This window comes from Schistocerca piceifrons, chromosome 4 (genome assembly GCF_021461385.2).
Source record: "Schistocerca piceifrons isolate TAMUIC-IGC-003096 chromosome 4, iqSchPice1.1, whole genome shotgun sequence".
Lineage (NCBI taxonomy): Eukaryota > Metazoa > Arthropoda > Insecta > Orthoptera > Acrididae > Schistocerca > Schistocerca piceifrons.
Window position 1 is genome coordinate 458,658,708 of NC_060141.1, and position 16,231 is coordinate 458,674,938.

At 38.3% G+C, this 16,231-nt stretch overlaps 1 protein-coding gene across 3 annotated transcripts in view; it reads right to left on the bottom strand.

Annotated features, from left to right (window-relative positions):
* Positions 1 to 4,482: 4,482 nt before the first annotated feature.
* Positions 4,483 to 16,231, bottom strand: part of LOC124794724 (enolase-phosphatase E1) — a 44,286-nt gene continuing 32,537 nt past the window's right edge. The window contains exons 6-7 of one of the 3 annotated variants that reach the window (XM_047258318.1): positions 6,877 to 8,762; positions 4,483 to 6,837 (exon numbers count right to left, since the gene is read on the bottom strand). In XM_047258318.1, coding sequence (XP_047114274.1) covers positions 5,518 to 6,837; positions 6,877 to 8,762 — 3,206 coding nt within the window. In that variant the 3' untranslated portion in view covers positions 4,483 to 5,517. Of the gene's footprint in view, positions 8,763 to 16,231 lie in introns of all 3 variants that reach the window. The other 2 variants (XM_047258317.1, XM_047258316.1) reach the window with 2 other exon arrangements.

Sequence of the window (16,231 nt, forward strand, 5' to 3'; positions counted from 1 at the left end):
AAATTATATCGTAGCGGAGACAAAGGAAACTAAAGACAGTGCAAGTGTTCAGGATTTCTGCTAATAAGCAGACATGCATTCAGGGTGGAAAATATGAAGACTGATTATTGCAGTGGTTCAGCCAACAGAGCAGAAGGCATTCGTATTAATGACCAATTGCTTTGTGAAGAAGCAACTGAATTGGCAGTCCTTAGCATAGGAAATTTTAATGCATCAGGTTGGCTGCATCAATTTAAGGTTAGATATGGTTAGTTGTCAGAATGTGTGTGGCAAAAGCGCAAGTGTCGAATCGATGACAGTTAATTGGAAAAAAAACCACCTGAAAAAAACTCTCTCATTGTGGATGAGAAAGGCCTCTTTTACAATGTAATGCCTGACTGCACAATGGCATTCAAAGGTGAGAACTGCCAAGGAGGAGAAAGTAAATAATGCCAACAGTTCTGTTATACAGTAACAGTGAAGGTAGTGAAAAACTCCCAATTAAGGTCAGAAAATTTGCCAAGCAGCATTTTAAAAATTTCATGTTTCCCCACAAAGTATGCTAATAAGAAATTGTGTTGTGAAAATTGGTGCAGCAGGCCCGAACATTTTGTTCTTTGTAGATTGGTGTGCAGTACACCCTCCCCTGCTTCCTATTTGAGAAAAGTGACACTATAATTCTTTCCAAGAAATTGTATGAATGAGCTCCAGCCAATTTATCTTTGAGTAATATGTAATTTTAAGATGCATTATTGTAAAATGCTTGTACAGCATGCCATCAAGTGTGTGAACAATGAAATAAATAAATGAAAATAAGCATTTTATGGGTAAAATTTTTACTTGTCATTATCGTACTATAGGGGCCAAAGAACACCTTCGAGAAATAATTATTGAATTTGTTTCGTCTGAAAGACAATGCACAACACAGCTTGATGGCTCAGAGTTTCATATGTTACTCTTTGCAACCGTTTCTGAAAAGCTGGATTTGGAAATTAAGTACACAATCATAATGGAAATGTTACTGATTGTACTTCACCTAATGACGAAGACTGAAACCGACTTTACGAGCATGCTCTGTTAGAGGATTACATCAATGTTGACAAAAACCTCATCACTACAGAGGTCATGGCTACTTCAGGGAGTTCAGGGTGCATTGCAGGACTGAAAGAAGATACTAGCGATAAAGTCAACATAACACCCCCATCATTCCACCATGATGAAGCATATTTGTTAGAATTAAACAATTTGTGACACCAATGTTTCTGACGATGTAATGACGGGTACCCATTTTTGCGGTACAGTGTACTCTAGTCATGGCAAAGATAAAACAAACAAAAATTACACGCTTTATGAAATGTTTTACTTACACACACACACACACACACACACACACACACACACACACACACACACACACACACAGTTTTTTAATGTCTAAACGAAAAAGTAAGTTTTACTGTACTTGTCCCTTACAGGTCAAAATTGAAAAAGTTTAGGATCCCTGCAGAAAACTCAACATCCCTTTCACACTTTTCTATTACCTGAAACTTGTTCACAACAACCTTTATTGACTCCTAGAGAGCAGTAGAAGAGAGGTTACCAAACTTACCAAACACTGGTGTCAGTGAAGAAACAAATTTAAAGAAATTTGCTTCAAGTAGAACCGTAAGAAGCCACAAATGCTACAAAGTCTGAAATGGTAAAACATTTCCAAGCCAACACTGTATATAGGAGGTTACATTAATAGACAATGTTTCATCAAGGCACATGCGACTACTATACAAGTGCCATCCAATGATTTAACATACTAAACAAGTTCAGCTTGTGGCCGCAAGTGGGCTCATGGCATCAGGTGAGACTGTTGTGTCCATCAGAGGACTCACAGCAGTCAGTGTGTTAACCGACCCAAATTGGACTGTGAATCCATCACAAATTGATAAGAGACCAATGCTGGAAAACTAGGTACACCATCAGATTAACACTCCAGGTAATATGGTTTATTGTACAATTGAGTGTATTTCAAACTTTTTTCTAGTACAAGTGTTCCCTTCTTGTTCTGTAACTGTAAAACTTCACAACTGAGTACTTTGTACGGCAAAAGTTTCTTATATAGTGCAATGAAAGAACTGGATTTCACTAGGTTAAGTATGTACTCTGCCTAGGCTGAAAAATAGTTAAGGAACTTTACTATTTTAGTTTTCCTGGTACCAAATGTGGATGTATGTTTCACATTTCTAGAGTGGAAAATTTAGCACTATTCAAATTTTCATCTGATGTATTACATAGTTTATTTGCGTCTCCCACTTTAAAATTTAACTGAACCATTTCAGACTGCATTTCACTATGGCCATAATCCTGGTGAACAAAATTCATATAAATTTGAAATATCTGTCAATGAAATCTTTTCCGGTAATCTGCCTTACAGCCCTTTACAAAGCTTTTTTATGGCGATGTTTCCTCAAAATATCCATTATTGGCTATCATCCCAAAATTTGGTATCACAGCGATTTTCAGTATGAGTAAATCAAGGTGACATTAATGCGATATAATGAAAAACCCCACTTTTACAGCTTTCAATGGACTAGAAAAAATGGTGTAAAATACAGGAAATAATGTTTTAAGCATTACAAGTTACGTATATGACCTCCCTTGCAGTTTCACACTATGGATATATGTGTAACAGGCATCAAAATACTTGTCAGGGTATTTATTATTATCAAATAAAAACTATTAATGTAATGAACAGTAAGCTGTCTGGGAAGAAAATGTGACTTAATTGCATACATCATAATTACATTTCTGGAAAGCCTGCAACTGTCATTCATTACATAAAAATTGCACCAGTTACACATTTTTTCCATGTTTAGCATAACGTGTTTCGAGATTTTACTCTTTTTTTAAAAGTGAAAATACTTAAGTATTTTGGTGTCTGTATGTGTTGTTCAGCATCTCTTTCACTGCAGTCATCTTTTGAGGTTATTAGGTACTGCACCTCCTCAATTAGTATAGGAAAAAATGTATTCAACTTTTCAAAAAGTACTGAGTGCAGATCATATTTTAAGTAGCCTGCGACAGCCATTTAATAAACAAAATAAAATTATATATGATTTAATTGATAATACTTAGGTTTATTTAAAATGTTATAATTTTTAAAACAATTAAGAAAACAAAATAAAATTGAGTCTGCAGGTACGATCAAACCCAAATTAGTCTTACGACATTCTAGCATGCTACTGACTGAGCTATATCACTTGTACGCTGGAATACTACTACTGACCATATATGAACTGCATATATGCTACACTTAATACTCTAGAGGCCTTTTTCTCAGAATTTTCTGAAGAGCACAAAGTCTCCGCCCAAACTGAATTTCCAAGGCTGGAAGGTCCCTTGCTAGTCAAAAAACTGTTCTGGATTGGAAGACACTGAATGCTTTATTGGTTTAATGTATTTTTTGTTCAGAAGGCAATCCCAATGAGAATGTGAAAATCAACTGCATAAAGAAAAGAAAACTTCACTTAAGACTGTCATACATCAGACAAACTGTCATGTCACTAATAAATATGCACAATGCAGGAAAGCATGAAAAAAAAAAAATTAAATGACATTCAACAAAATGCTCACAGAAGCAAAGAGAAAGGAGAACAAACAAACTGACAATGTTATGAAAGCATAAATATTACAACTGCAGCAGAAAAATTCTATCGTGGTTTTTGTTTGTTCTTAGTACAACAGAACTGATAGTTGGTATTTTCACTGGGGCAACAGCGTAGTGGGTGAAAAATAGCTGGGGGATATGTAACAACAACTGGCAAGCACAGCAGCTCACCACTTGGCATCACAGTACACTGATATTAGTAGGACAGGAATTCAAGCCCACAGTTCATAAAATACAGAATTCAAGTTCACAGCATTGGCTGGCATGCATTTTAACTGTTCACACATGGTCAATAGTCATCTCTCAACTTGACCCATAGTAAGAAAAGAAAATTCTAACAAAGTTCTTTGTAGCACAAAAGAATAGTTGGGCTGTTAGAAATAATTTGAAGCTTTAATCACTGACTCAATTGAAATAATACAAATGAATCAACTATGGCAAAGTGACAAAGGTCACTGAACAGGTTCAAATTAGGTTGACCTTTTTTATATTTTTGTAACCCCAGATCTTTCCTATAAACAAATCTACTTCCACATTTGGTAAAATTAGTAGCAAAACTTTGTAGGTGTCATGGTCTGTATTTAAACAGAATTACTGAAATAAAGGCATTAGCATGAATAGTATGTCCACAATGTGAATGCTGCAAGTATTTTATCTTCATAGATGGGTAAATACAGCAGGTAAAGTATGCAACATGAATATTACGGGAATTTATCAGCAAAGTGTTTCACATTGAAACTAATGTATTCCTCATCTTACACAGCAATACTGACATCACTTCCACGTATTATTTCCCACCCTTTTGACTTTAAGGTAGATAACTACAAACACTTAGTAAAACAACCTTGCTTAAGACAATTTTTATTGTCATTTTACATCGTTGACAAAGACAACTACGCAGATACAACTATTATTCACAATATTACAAAATTGCAGGCTTTGACACTTTCTCCCCTCAATGTATTTTTGAAAATTTTACTTCACAATACTCTATAGTACATAATACATTTCTCATAAGTACAAGATCACTGGAACTGCCCTAAAATTTACTTACGAGACTGCTAATTTAAAAAATTATACTTTATAAAGAGTAAAATTCCTGTACTGCAGTTACAAAACTTATCACTTCAATACTCTTCTAGTGTTACAGCAATACTGTGGTAAAAGGAACATTGTTTCAAAATAATACAAAGTGGTCACTGTACATTAAAACATTTGACAGTGTCCAGAACAGTGCAGGAGATATTCACAGAGGCAGGACAAGTAGAAAACTGACAACTTTCACGTATCTGCTGTTGCTGTAATATGAACTGCAACAGCTAACTCAGTCCTATTACTATTATAAGAAGGAATATATTAATAAAAAAGTTTAGGAAGTACAGATTAACTTTACAGTAGTACATTGATATAAAAATATAATCTCCATGTGAAAACATTAAAATGTTATCTTCTAAGGTAGTTGTAAAAGTGAACACTTATGGCAGCTTTCGGAATGTAGCAGAATTGAGCACAACTAGTCCATGTACTCGAAATTTCAGGAATGGACCTTATTACATTATGTATGATATATTTACAACATGTGAATTCTTATTAGCAACATGGTTTACCAAATGGCAAAGCCAGACACTGTAAAATATGGGACATAAGGAACATCAAACAGCCTGACTTGCCTGGAAGTACACGTGGTACCCTTCATTTGCTAGCAATTGTTGGGAAAGTGTTATATAGTGAAACTGTTTAAAGCTCCATATTTTGGCACTTAAGACTGAAAGTATATTTTTCATCTGTATTTTAAACTGTATCAGTCTCACTGGTACATTGCTTACATTAACAACCATATATTATGTTAGTTTCAATAATTTTATTTATGCAAGCATGGTCTAAGTGCTAACAACATTGTCAGCCACTTTATTAGTACTCTCCACTGCTACTTTAAGCTTCTCACTAGTGTTCTCAGTCTTTTCTGTACTCTCACCATTTTCAACACAACTATTAACATTCTTTTTCCCTTCCTTTAATTCATTTTCAGTTTCTTTTACATTATCTGCAACGTTCTGACCTTGAGCCTCACTTATTTTATTTTCATTATTTGATGATTCAGTCTTAGTTTCAAGTATATCATCTTTTGCAGTTGACACTGCATCAAGCTTCCCTGTGCCGGCAGGGTCATTTTCCTCCTTAATAGCTATATCTTTGTTCACAGAGTTACAGTTAGCATTGTCAACCACAGGGGTGGAATCTATGGGAGCATCTTTTGTACATTTACTGCTTTCCTCATCAGCTGCTCTCTCTCTTTCAGCCTGTGTTGCTTTAGGTTTGTCATTACCATCATCTTTTACTGTACTGTTCACAGCTTCATCCTTATTTGTAGCCATGGGTTCATCATCTGTAACCATTGGTTCAGGATCTTCCGTCACCATATGTTCAGCATCACTTGATGAATTTTTTGCTCCTTCAGTGTCGGGCTTTGCTTCATCTGTTGCTACAGATTCAGCTTCATCTGTGACCATTGGTTCAGACTCATCTTTGATCACAGGTTCGGCTTTCTCAGTTGACATTCGTTCAGTGTCATCTGTGACCATTGGTTCAACATCTTCCATGGGCACATCAGTTTTGTTATCAGCTTTAATTTCAGTCACAGGTGCAACACTATTAGCCTTGACATCTGAAATAACTTTTGTAGCATTGCCACCATTCACCTCAGCCTTATCACCAGTTGGGTCCGCCTCTGTCACAGAATCTGTATTACAACTATTTGGGGCTGCCTCCATCATATTGTCCTCAGGGGTCACCTCCACTGCAGTCTCTGCCTTACCATCATCTGGGGTTGCATCCACAGCAGCCTCAACCTTAGCACTACCTGGGGTCGCCTCCGCCGCAACCTCGACATTACCAGCGTCTGGGGTTGCCTCTGCCGCAGCCTCGGCCTTACCAGCATCTGGGGTTGCCTCTGCCGCAGCCTCGGCCTTACCAGCATCTGGGGTTGCCTCTGCCGCAGCCTCGGCCTTACCAGCATCTGGGGTTGCCTCTGCCGCAGCCTCGGCCTTACCAGCATCTGGGGTTGCCTCTGCCGCAGCCTCGGCCTTACCAGCATCTGGGGTTGCCTCTGCCGCAGCCTCGGCCTTACCAGCATCTGGGGTTGCCTCTGCCGCAGCCTCGGCCTTACCAGCATCTGGGGTTGCCTCTGCCGCAGCCTCGGCCTTACCAGCATCTGGGGTTGCCTCTGCCGCAGCCTCGGCCTTACCAGCATCTGGCGTCACCTCCACCGCAGCCTTACCATCTGACGTTGCCTCTGCCGTATCCTTGGCCTTACCACCATCTGGCGTGACTTCTGCTGCAGCCTCGGCCTTAATACAATCTGGTATCACTTCTGCAGCAACCTCATCCTTACTACCAACGGGCATCACTTCTGCAGCAGCCTCATCCTTACCATCATCTGACATTGTCTTCACTGCAGTGTCAGCCTTACCACCATCTGGGATCACCTGCGTCGCAACCTCGGCCTTACCACCGGAGGATGCCTTCACTGCAGCCTTGGCATTGCCATCATCTGAGGATGCCTTCACTGCAGCCTCAGAACCATCCGAGATTGCCTGCACTGTAGGCTCAGCTTTACCACTACATGGTGTTGCCTCTGCTGTAACCTCAGCCTTACCATCATGTGGAATTGCCTCCCTTACATCCTCGGCCTTACTGTCATCTATGGCTGCTTCCATCATAGTCTCAGTTGCCTCCAAAGCAACCTCAATCTTACCTCCATCTACGGCTGCTGGAGCCTTGGTCTCAATTGAGGGCACAACTGCTTTACCTTTAACCCCATCTGTTGCTGGAGAAATATCAGTTCCTACCCCACTGACTGGTGCACTCTCCTGTGCAACTTCTTTATCTTTTTGTTCTGATTCATCCTTACTTTTGAGGTCTCCTGTGCGTGCAGGTGTCAGATCTTCTGTTTCCATTGGTTCAGTCTTATTTACTTCGGATTCAGTCTTTTTAGTGACAGGTTCAGCTTCAACAGGTTTTAGGGATTCAGTCTTACTAACTGGAGCAGATTCAGAGTTATCAGTAGTGACACATTCAGTCTTCGCACAAATGTTTTCAGTCTTTTCTGTATGTGTACATTCAGTCTTATTTGGCAGCTCAGCTGTGTTAAGTAATGTGGATTCAGTCTTTTCAGTCAGAGATTCTACCTTTGTCTTACTGTCAGTAGCATCAGATGAGAGAGATTCTGTACCATCCTTACCAGATGGATGAGGTGAGTCATCACAAATATTGCTGTCATGTTCTCCCATTTCAGTCTTATCACAAAGCTTGGCCTTATCACTGCCAGCCAATTTAATATCAGTCTTACCATCAGGAACTACAGTGTCATTACCAGTGATTGGCAAGTTCTTAGCTTCAGGACTAGGACACTTTTCCGAAGATGAACTGCTATTCTTTTTTTCATTTAATATTGCATCTTTCGAATTTGTAGAGTTATCACTATTTGTTTTTATTGGAGTATCAATATTATTAGCATCAGATTTAGAGAGACTGTCTTTAGGACATTTGGGCCCATTGGTTTCTACCTGGTTATCAATATTCACATCCAACTTATCTGCACCATTTATTTCCAATGTATCTGTATTTGTTTCATTTGACTTTTTTTGCTCCGTAATTGCAACAGTACCCTTATCAGCAAGTACCTCACTACCAGTTTTCTTAGTACTGCTAAGATCATTGTTCACATTATCTTTGTCTTTGCAGCTGGTCTGATTTGCTTCTTCAATGCTGTCACACTGTTCCACAGCTGTTTGCTTCATGGAATCTGGCTGTACTACAGCCTCAACCATCTCAGTACTACTTACCCCTTCAGCTGCTTTTGATGTTTGAGTTTTATCAGCAATTGGCTCTTCTTGCATTTCCACATCCTGCATACTAGATACATCAACTACAGCAGAATTTTCCTTTCCCTGTTCTAATGTTTCCTCTTCAGATTTCTTTCTTCTCTTCACAGATGTTTCAAATACAATGTCATCAAATGACTTTATTACTGGAAACTCAAGTTTATCTTCATCTGTAATAGGAAGGTTTCCTTCTCTGACCACAATGACAGCCTGTAAGCCTGCTGATTTTGCTGCTCTTGCTTCTGTAATGGAATGAAAGACTAATTAAAATTCTGCCCCAACAGTAGGCCCAGTACACTTCACAGTAGCAAACATACCAATTTTTATTTTTAATGTTTGTCACTGGCAGAACTTCAGGAACAAACATAACAAGTTAGAGATAAGAATGAATTTACCTTAGACCGCAATTAATGATCTTCAGTTTTTTATTGTAACACGATTGATTTTCAAGCTAATAATCTCTTCAGACATATCTGAACAGTTCCATACCCTGGAGAAGCATGTATACACTTAAGCTTTCCATCATTGATGGAAAATGCTTCAAAATTGATCATGTTACAATAAACTGTATATCATTTAATTACTTAATTGTAGTATGAACCAAATTAACTAAAATTTACCCACTGTATCTGCAAAAGCAATACATGTAATGAGCAAATACAACTTGTTACAAAATTACAAAACATGTCATCTTAACATCTAATCTGACTGACTCCTCATTAAGCCTTGAGTAAGCATGCTTTTTCTGTACACATGTTAAGAATAGCAGTCTTTACTGTCTTTACAGTACTGAGTTAAACACTGAGCAGACTTAGTTTAATTTTAGTTGAAGTAAAGAATGATAAAATAAACTTACATAATATGAGCTAACACAATAATGAAACGAACTTTGATTATATTGCTTTGTTGCCACAGATAGATCTTACCCCACAGTAATGACCCACTCAATGCAGCACAGTAGCATCAGATATCGGCCAACCATTTATTCAATTACTAATTATTTCTTTGACAACTTCCTCACTGTGGGAGTGTGCTGCTAGCTCATGGTCTGGATAATTTTCTTGCAGTAATTTTAAATTTCTCACCCAGCTCGCTGTTTATTTTATATTACTGCTGCTAAGATATGGGACAATGTATCACTGTGTTAGTTGAAGCAATAATGAAGGAATAGGTACAGGTTCGCAATTGTGAAACAACGGAATGGTGCAAAACAATTTTAATTGTGGCTGGTGCACTGTATACATAGGCACATCCACTAGTGGGTTATGAGTGCAATATGAATTCCACTGTTAACTGCAGACAGAGCAAGTAGGTGACAAAAGTACCCAAGTACACTGAAAGCCTCTGCAAGGAGAAGGATCTGTGCAAAGACACAATATGGACACCATTGGGGGTTTAATATTAGAATCAGAGTTTAGCAGGGCTTTGGAAAATTTGCAACCCAGTAACAAGCGAGAAAAATCTGGAAGCTACATGGAAAGATGGGTAATATACAATATGCACATCAACCAACAGGGTATAATAAGAATGGAAGACCAAACATCAAGTGCTCAGGTTAAAAATGGTGTAAAAGGCAGGGGATGCAGCCTTCACCTCTACTGTTCAGTCTATACGTAGAAAAAGCAATAACACAAATTGAAGGTTTGAGAGCACAATTAAAATTCAGGGTGACAGGATATCAATATAAGATATGACGACATTGCCGTCTTTGGTGAAAGTGAAGAAAAATTACAGAATCTGTCGAATGGAATGAACAGAAATGAGTACAAATTATAATTGAGGATAAACTAAAGAAAGACTAAAGTAATGAGGATTAGCAAACTGGCAAACATGAACTATACAAAGTTAAGAAATCTGCAATCTTTGAAGCAAAGCAACACGACAGCTGAAAGGACAACAAAAGCAGTAGTACAAAGATAATTCCTCACCCAAAGAAGTAAACTAGTAACCAACATTTTGGTCTAAATTAGAGGAAGAAATGTACATTTCAAGCACAGCATTAATCACAGACTGAAGAAAACCATGAAAGACAATCTAAGCATTTGAAATGATGTGCTATAGGAGGACACTTAAAATCAAGTGGACTTTTTAATACTAGGGATGAGCAAGTACTCTCCAGAATCGCTGAGGAAAGGAAAATATCGAAGATGGTGATGAGAAGGGATAGGATGCTTTAACATGTGATGAGAGATCAGGGACCAATTTCTACAGTACTGGATATAGCTATAAAGAGGAAACCCTGTGACAGCATATTGGAATGCATCCAACAAATAAGTTAGGACGAAGGGCACAGGTGCTATCTGGAGATGAGGTTGGTAGAAGAGGAACTAAGCTGTGGTGAACGACATCACACAGACAAGGAGCAGATGATGGATGCTGTCCTATCATTTGGAAAATTGATACCTTTCATTTCACTCGTTGCCTGATTTCAAAAAGTCTAAAATATAAATACAATTTGTAGTCATTGAAAATTGGGCTCTGGCTACTAAACACAACAGACAATTGAAAAAAGAAACCGATTTAAAATAATGTTAAAGAATATGTTTGCTTAAATAGTCTTAGCTGCCTTCGAGAGTGTGTCTTAATGATAAAATTTTATATTATATATGTGGCATTTTACTTCCATTCTTGTTTTCTGTGTACTGCTTCATTTCACGATCAGTTACAGAAGAAGCAATCCATTTCTGAACATGATACTGCAATTTAAATACTATCACTTATTCACTGTATTTTAATTTCGACTGCCTTTACTAATATTATAGAGTTATGCATGGTATGGATCATAATTAACTGAAATATTTCAGACTGCTTCAGTTACCCTTCAAAATTATTTGAAAGTGAATGCTATTATTGTGATTTACTCAAAGTGTTTACAGTGGAAGAACAACCTATGTTTTCAATGTTTCTAACACCTCAGAAATTTTGAATCTGACCAGAGTAAATCTGTGTGAGCCTACTCTGGCCTCTCTCAATCTGTAATCAACACAACTGAGGCACAGCACACAATCACATATTAGCATTGTTATCTGCAACAGGCAGAACGCACACTTTGTTGGTGCTACACGTTTTTCTAAATTTGACCAAAAACTCACACTGCAATGTCGTTCCTTGTCACACCAGCGTCAAAGTTGGCACAGAAACAGCTAAGTAAAAAATCCGTGCAATTCACATTTATTTATATGTAACAGCTGACTTCGGAATTTGCCTTTTTGCGAGACCATGTTTGCAAGATTCACATGCCGATTTGACGTTCTAGACTCATATTTTACTGTCCGCCTCACTTCTGCATAATCTTTCATTGATTCTATCAATATCTGTTTGTGCTAGGATATATTGAATAGTCATAAGTGCCGCAATATACTCTTATCGTCAATTACAGGTTTAAACTTAACTGTGCTCTTAAAATTTGAGAATAGTAAGCCTATCTTTGTTCAAAAAAGTCTAATTTCATTGTATATGTGAGAAAATCGCCGTTTGACAACTTTCAGACACTTACAAAAATATTTTCATAAGTTTCCAGTACGAGTGTTTTTGGATAATTATTACACAGCAAATCAGTGTGTGATTCAGTTACTGTCAAAGACTGTATCACCCTTAATTTCATTCTATGTTAGTGCAAATAAACATACACTTCTTAGAAATTTCGGAAGTTGTCATTGTCCCATGCACATCATCATCATCATCATCATCATCATCATGTTATCTGCTATATTAGCAGGTCCTTTGCCTCTCCATTTTCTGCAATCCATTGCTTTCTTCTTAAGGCTGCTGTATGTTGCACCGTCCATCATGTCATCCAGTATCTAGAATCTCTTCCTTCCTCGCTTTCTTTTCCCTTCTACATTACCTTCTAAAACTGTTTTTATCAGCCCGTCATTCTTTCTTAATATATGCCCAATCCAATTTCTTTTTCTTCTCTTTATTACATCTAGTAACTGTCTTTTCTCTCCCACTCTTCTCAGTACCTCTTCATTTTTTACTCTGTCCAACTTATTCTTTCCATCTTCCGCCATGTCCAGATCTCAAAAGCCTCCAGCCTTTCTCTGTCTTTTTCCTCATAGTCCATATTTCAGCGCCATATAGAAGAACACTCCGTACAAGACATTTTATGAGTCTCTTTCTGAGTTCTCTGTCCAGACCGCTGCAGAAGATTCTCCTTTTCTTATAAAACGCCTCTTTTGCCATTGCTATCCTTGTTTTAATTTCTGTGGTGCACTTCCAGTCGGTGTCTATCCTGCTTCCAAGATACTTAAAATTTTGCACCTATTCTAGTGTTTCTCCATTCAGCACAATTTTTATTTCCTTATTTCCTCCTATTGCCAATACTTTTATTTGTGTTAATTTTCATTCCATATTTTTTTCCGTTAGTTGCAATGGTGTCCACCAAATCCTGTAATTCTTTTTCCCCTGTGGCTAGAAGGACCATGTCATCAGCAAATCTCATGCACCCTACTTTTCTTCCTCCAACAGACATCCTCCCCGCATTCCGCGATTTTGTCATCACTGCACTGCACAAACTAATTTGTAGTAAATCAGTGTTTGTGATTTATTTACTGTAGCAGATATTCTAACATGTGTTGGATCTAGTCTTCCCTTAAAGAGCAGTATAACCTACATTTACTGTAAATTATCTGCTTCCAAGTTTGCTAACAACTAATTTACCCTCGAAGTTTTAGGAAATTAGTAATTTTTAGCATAGGTTTTATCTGTTACCTTAGCAGAAATCTGTATTTGCTTCAATTCTTACAGAAAATTTGCAGTCTCATAGCCCAAGAGATTAAAAGATAATCAGCAGGCTTAAAGTTATTTGTTCATTACCCTATAATACATTGCACAGCCAAAATGCAGCCTCATTGAGAATGATGGTCTTGAACACAGGATGAACTAGTTGACATTTGTAAGTCACTGGAAATTTCCCTGACCACTGTCAAATGATTGGCAGGTGCTGTAGACCAGTGTGTTGGAAGAGGTGAGGGTCATGCAAGAGGGTGATCCAGAAGTAAGGCTCCCAAGGGAGCTCCAGCCACACAGGAAGGTGCTAGGCGAAATCAGTCAACACCACTGCACATAGCTGTTCCTCACTCTTGATTCCTCCTAGCTGCACTTTGCTGCACTGTGCAGTATTGGGTCAGCAGCCATCTGTAATGGAGTTGTCCATTGTTGATTTTGTTTTTGCACACAAAAGGGATTCCACCTGTGGATATTCATTGTCAGTTGACAAGCATATGGCAACAAGTGTGTGTCCGTTCAACATGTCCGAAAATGGTGGAGAGAGTCTAGCACCAGTCGGAAGGATGTCCACGAACAGATTGGAATACCTTCAGTTTCAGAGCCAGTTACAGAGATGGTCCAACGCGAAGTGCTTCAAAACAGGAGGATCAATATCCATGAACTTGTTACTTGTATTCCTGGGAGTTCTTCCAGAACAGTTGAAAGAGCTTTGATGGCAAAATGGGGGTATCCCAAGTGTTGCACACAATGGGTATGGGAGACGAAACATGAGTGTTTCATTTCACCCCCAAAACCAACTGAAAATCCAAACAATGGCATCACTCAGGGGCACCAGTCACAAAAGTTCAAACAAACTACCACTGCTGGTAAAATCATGGCCACTATGTTTTGGGATCATAAGGGGATAATGGTGACCAATTTCATAACAGCCTGGGACAAAAACTCGTTATTGTGAAACCCAATGAAAGCTCAGGTGGGCTATCCAGAACCACCGGACAGAACTGATGGAAGGGTTAACACTGCTTCACGATAACACTCGAAAACGTGTATCCCGACAAAGCCAGTTGGACTGTCATGCCCTACCCACTGTACAGTCCCGACATCGTACCTAGTGATTATCATTTGTTTTCCAAGTTAAGGGAACACTTGGGTGGCCAACAAAGTTTCTTCTTTCCAACAATGTGAGTTTCTACGAGTAAACCAATGCTGTCCACTTGTAAAAATGAAGGGAACCTTACTTCGGGATCAAACCTCATACCTGTGGTAACAGTATTAAAGGTACCTTAAGTACTATTCTCTCCTGTGTAACCCTGCTTCCTCTGCAGGAAGTACATCTCTCATTACTCCCCACTTGACTGCAAGTGGCGTTTCAATGGTATACCTAAGTGTCCTGAATGGAGAGAATGGGGATCACAGGTGACTCGGGGGTGTTATAACATTCCCCTAATCAACAAGATCAAGGTGCTGTATTCCATTGCAACTGAGCCAGTGGACCTCACTTTACCTATTTCGGAAAAATCTGTTTTGCCCTGTGTCAAGAGCAGGCAAACAAAGCAGTAGGTTCTATAGTTCCATTCTTTTATCTTGGCGGCTTGCGCATGCCTGCCCAGACGCGGGAGACTGCTGCGTTGCCAGCTTGCAAACAATGTATGCGCCAAGAGAAGCAGCACCATAGTATAGTATAGTTCGCAAACTTACGTTTAGAGGGGAGCACGCAGTTTATAGAGTAAAGCCACTATGGCCGCATTAACCCTTTCGCTGCTACCGACATCCTCCCCGCATTCCGCGCAGTGCGCGATTTTGTCATCACTGCACTGCTTGCCTGTGCTGACACGGTGTTCCGAGCGCTTTGACACATTTATCATTCGATTTCACAAACACTGTCCCAAAAATTTGATTTTTAGACATCATCTTGACTGATATCTTCCCCCCATAAATGACTTAATTTTGTTTCGATGTTCAATGCAGTTATTATGCAGCATTAAATGTAGTAAACCATCGCACGAAATTTTGAAGAGTTTGCAGAGGTAAAAGTCCATAGCGTATACTTTCCGTATGGTCTATTTTAGTTGCCACAATGTTGAGAATGAAATGTGGACAAGATACCTAAATTTCATATAAAATTTACTGAATAACAATATCCCATTTAATTTAAGTACCAGATAGGTGTCATGTAATATTGAGAAATATTCCGTCTTTCGCGACTGTAACAAAAGTTTTATTTATACCAGAGTCATTTCGCTTTTTTCTAAAAAGTTCTGATTAAAACAAAATTGGTGATGTACACAAAACTGGAATTGTGGGCGTAATAAAACATAGAAACTAAAATGTATTGTCGGTGAGGCGCAGTGCGCAAACAATTTGTGTTTGTCACAACGGACACCAAATACTTGACAAAACATAGATCAGTCGACGAAAACATTGAATATGATATCGCCAAAGCAGCGAAGCAAAGAATTGCATCAGAGAATCAAGTAGCTCGGCAACGTACGAGCCGAAATTCTGCTCTAAATAATACTTTTAATACTGTTGCAAAGAATATATCTCAATATGAATAGTAAAACAGCGACTGCAGAAGAGAAGATATGCAAACAAAACAGATAACATGAATATTTTGTGTGTGCCTTTTCATTGTTTTTAACTGCTGTGAAAAGAAATATTGGAGGACAAAATTAGAAAAACCGAAAACTTATATTATAATGAAGAGATAAAGCACTAGAAATTTCAAAAAATTACATTCAAATGAATAAAATTCATGAAGTAAGACACTTTGATATTGTTTTTAAATAAAGAAAATATTACGTACCGAACAAGGTTTGAACACAGAACCTTTTGCTTAACAGCCAAACACCCTGACTACTACGCTAACACAGCTCGTCATTCAACTGAATTCATGGAGGACTCTAAAATATCTCAAAAAATACCAACAAACACTGTTGGTATACTATGAATTATTCATGTTTCATTGAAGTACAATAGT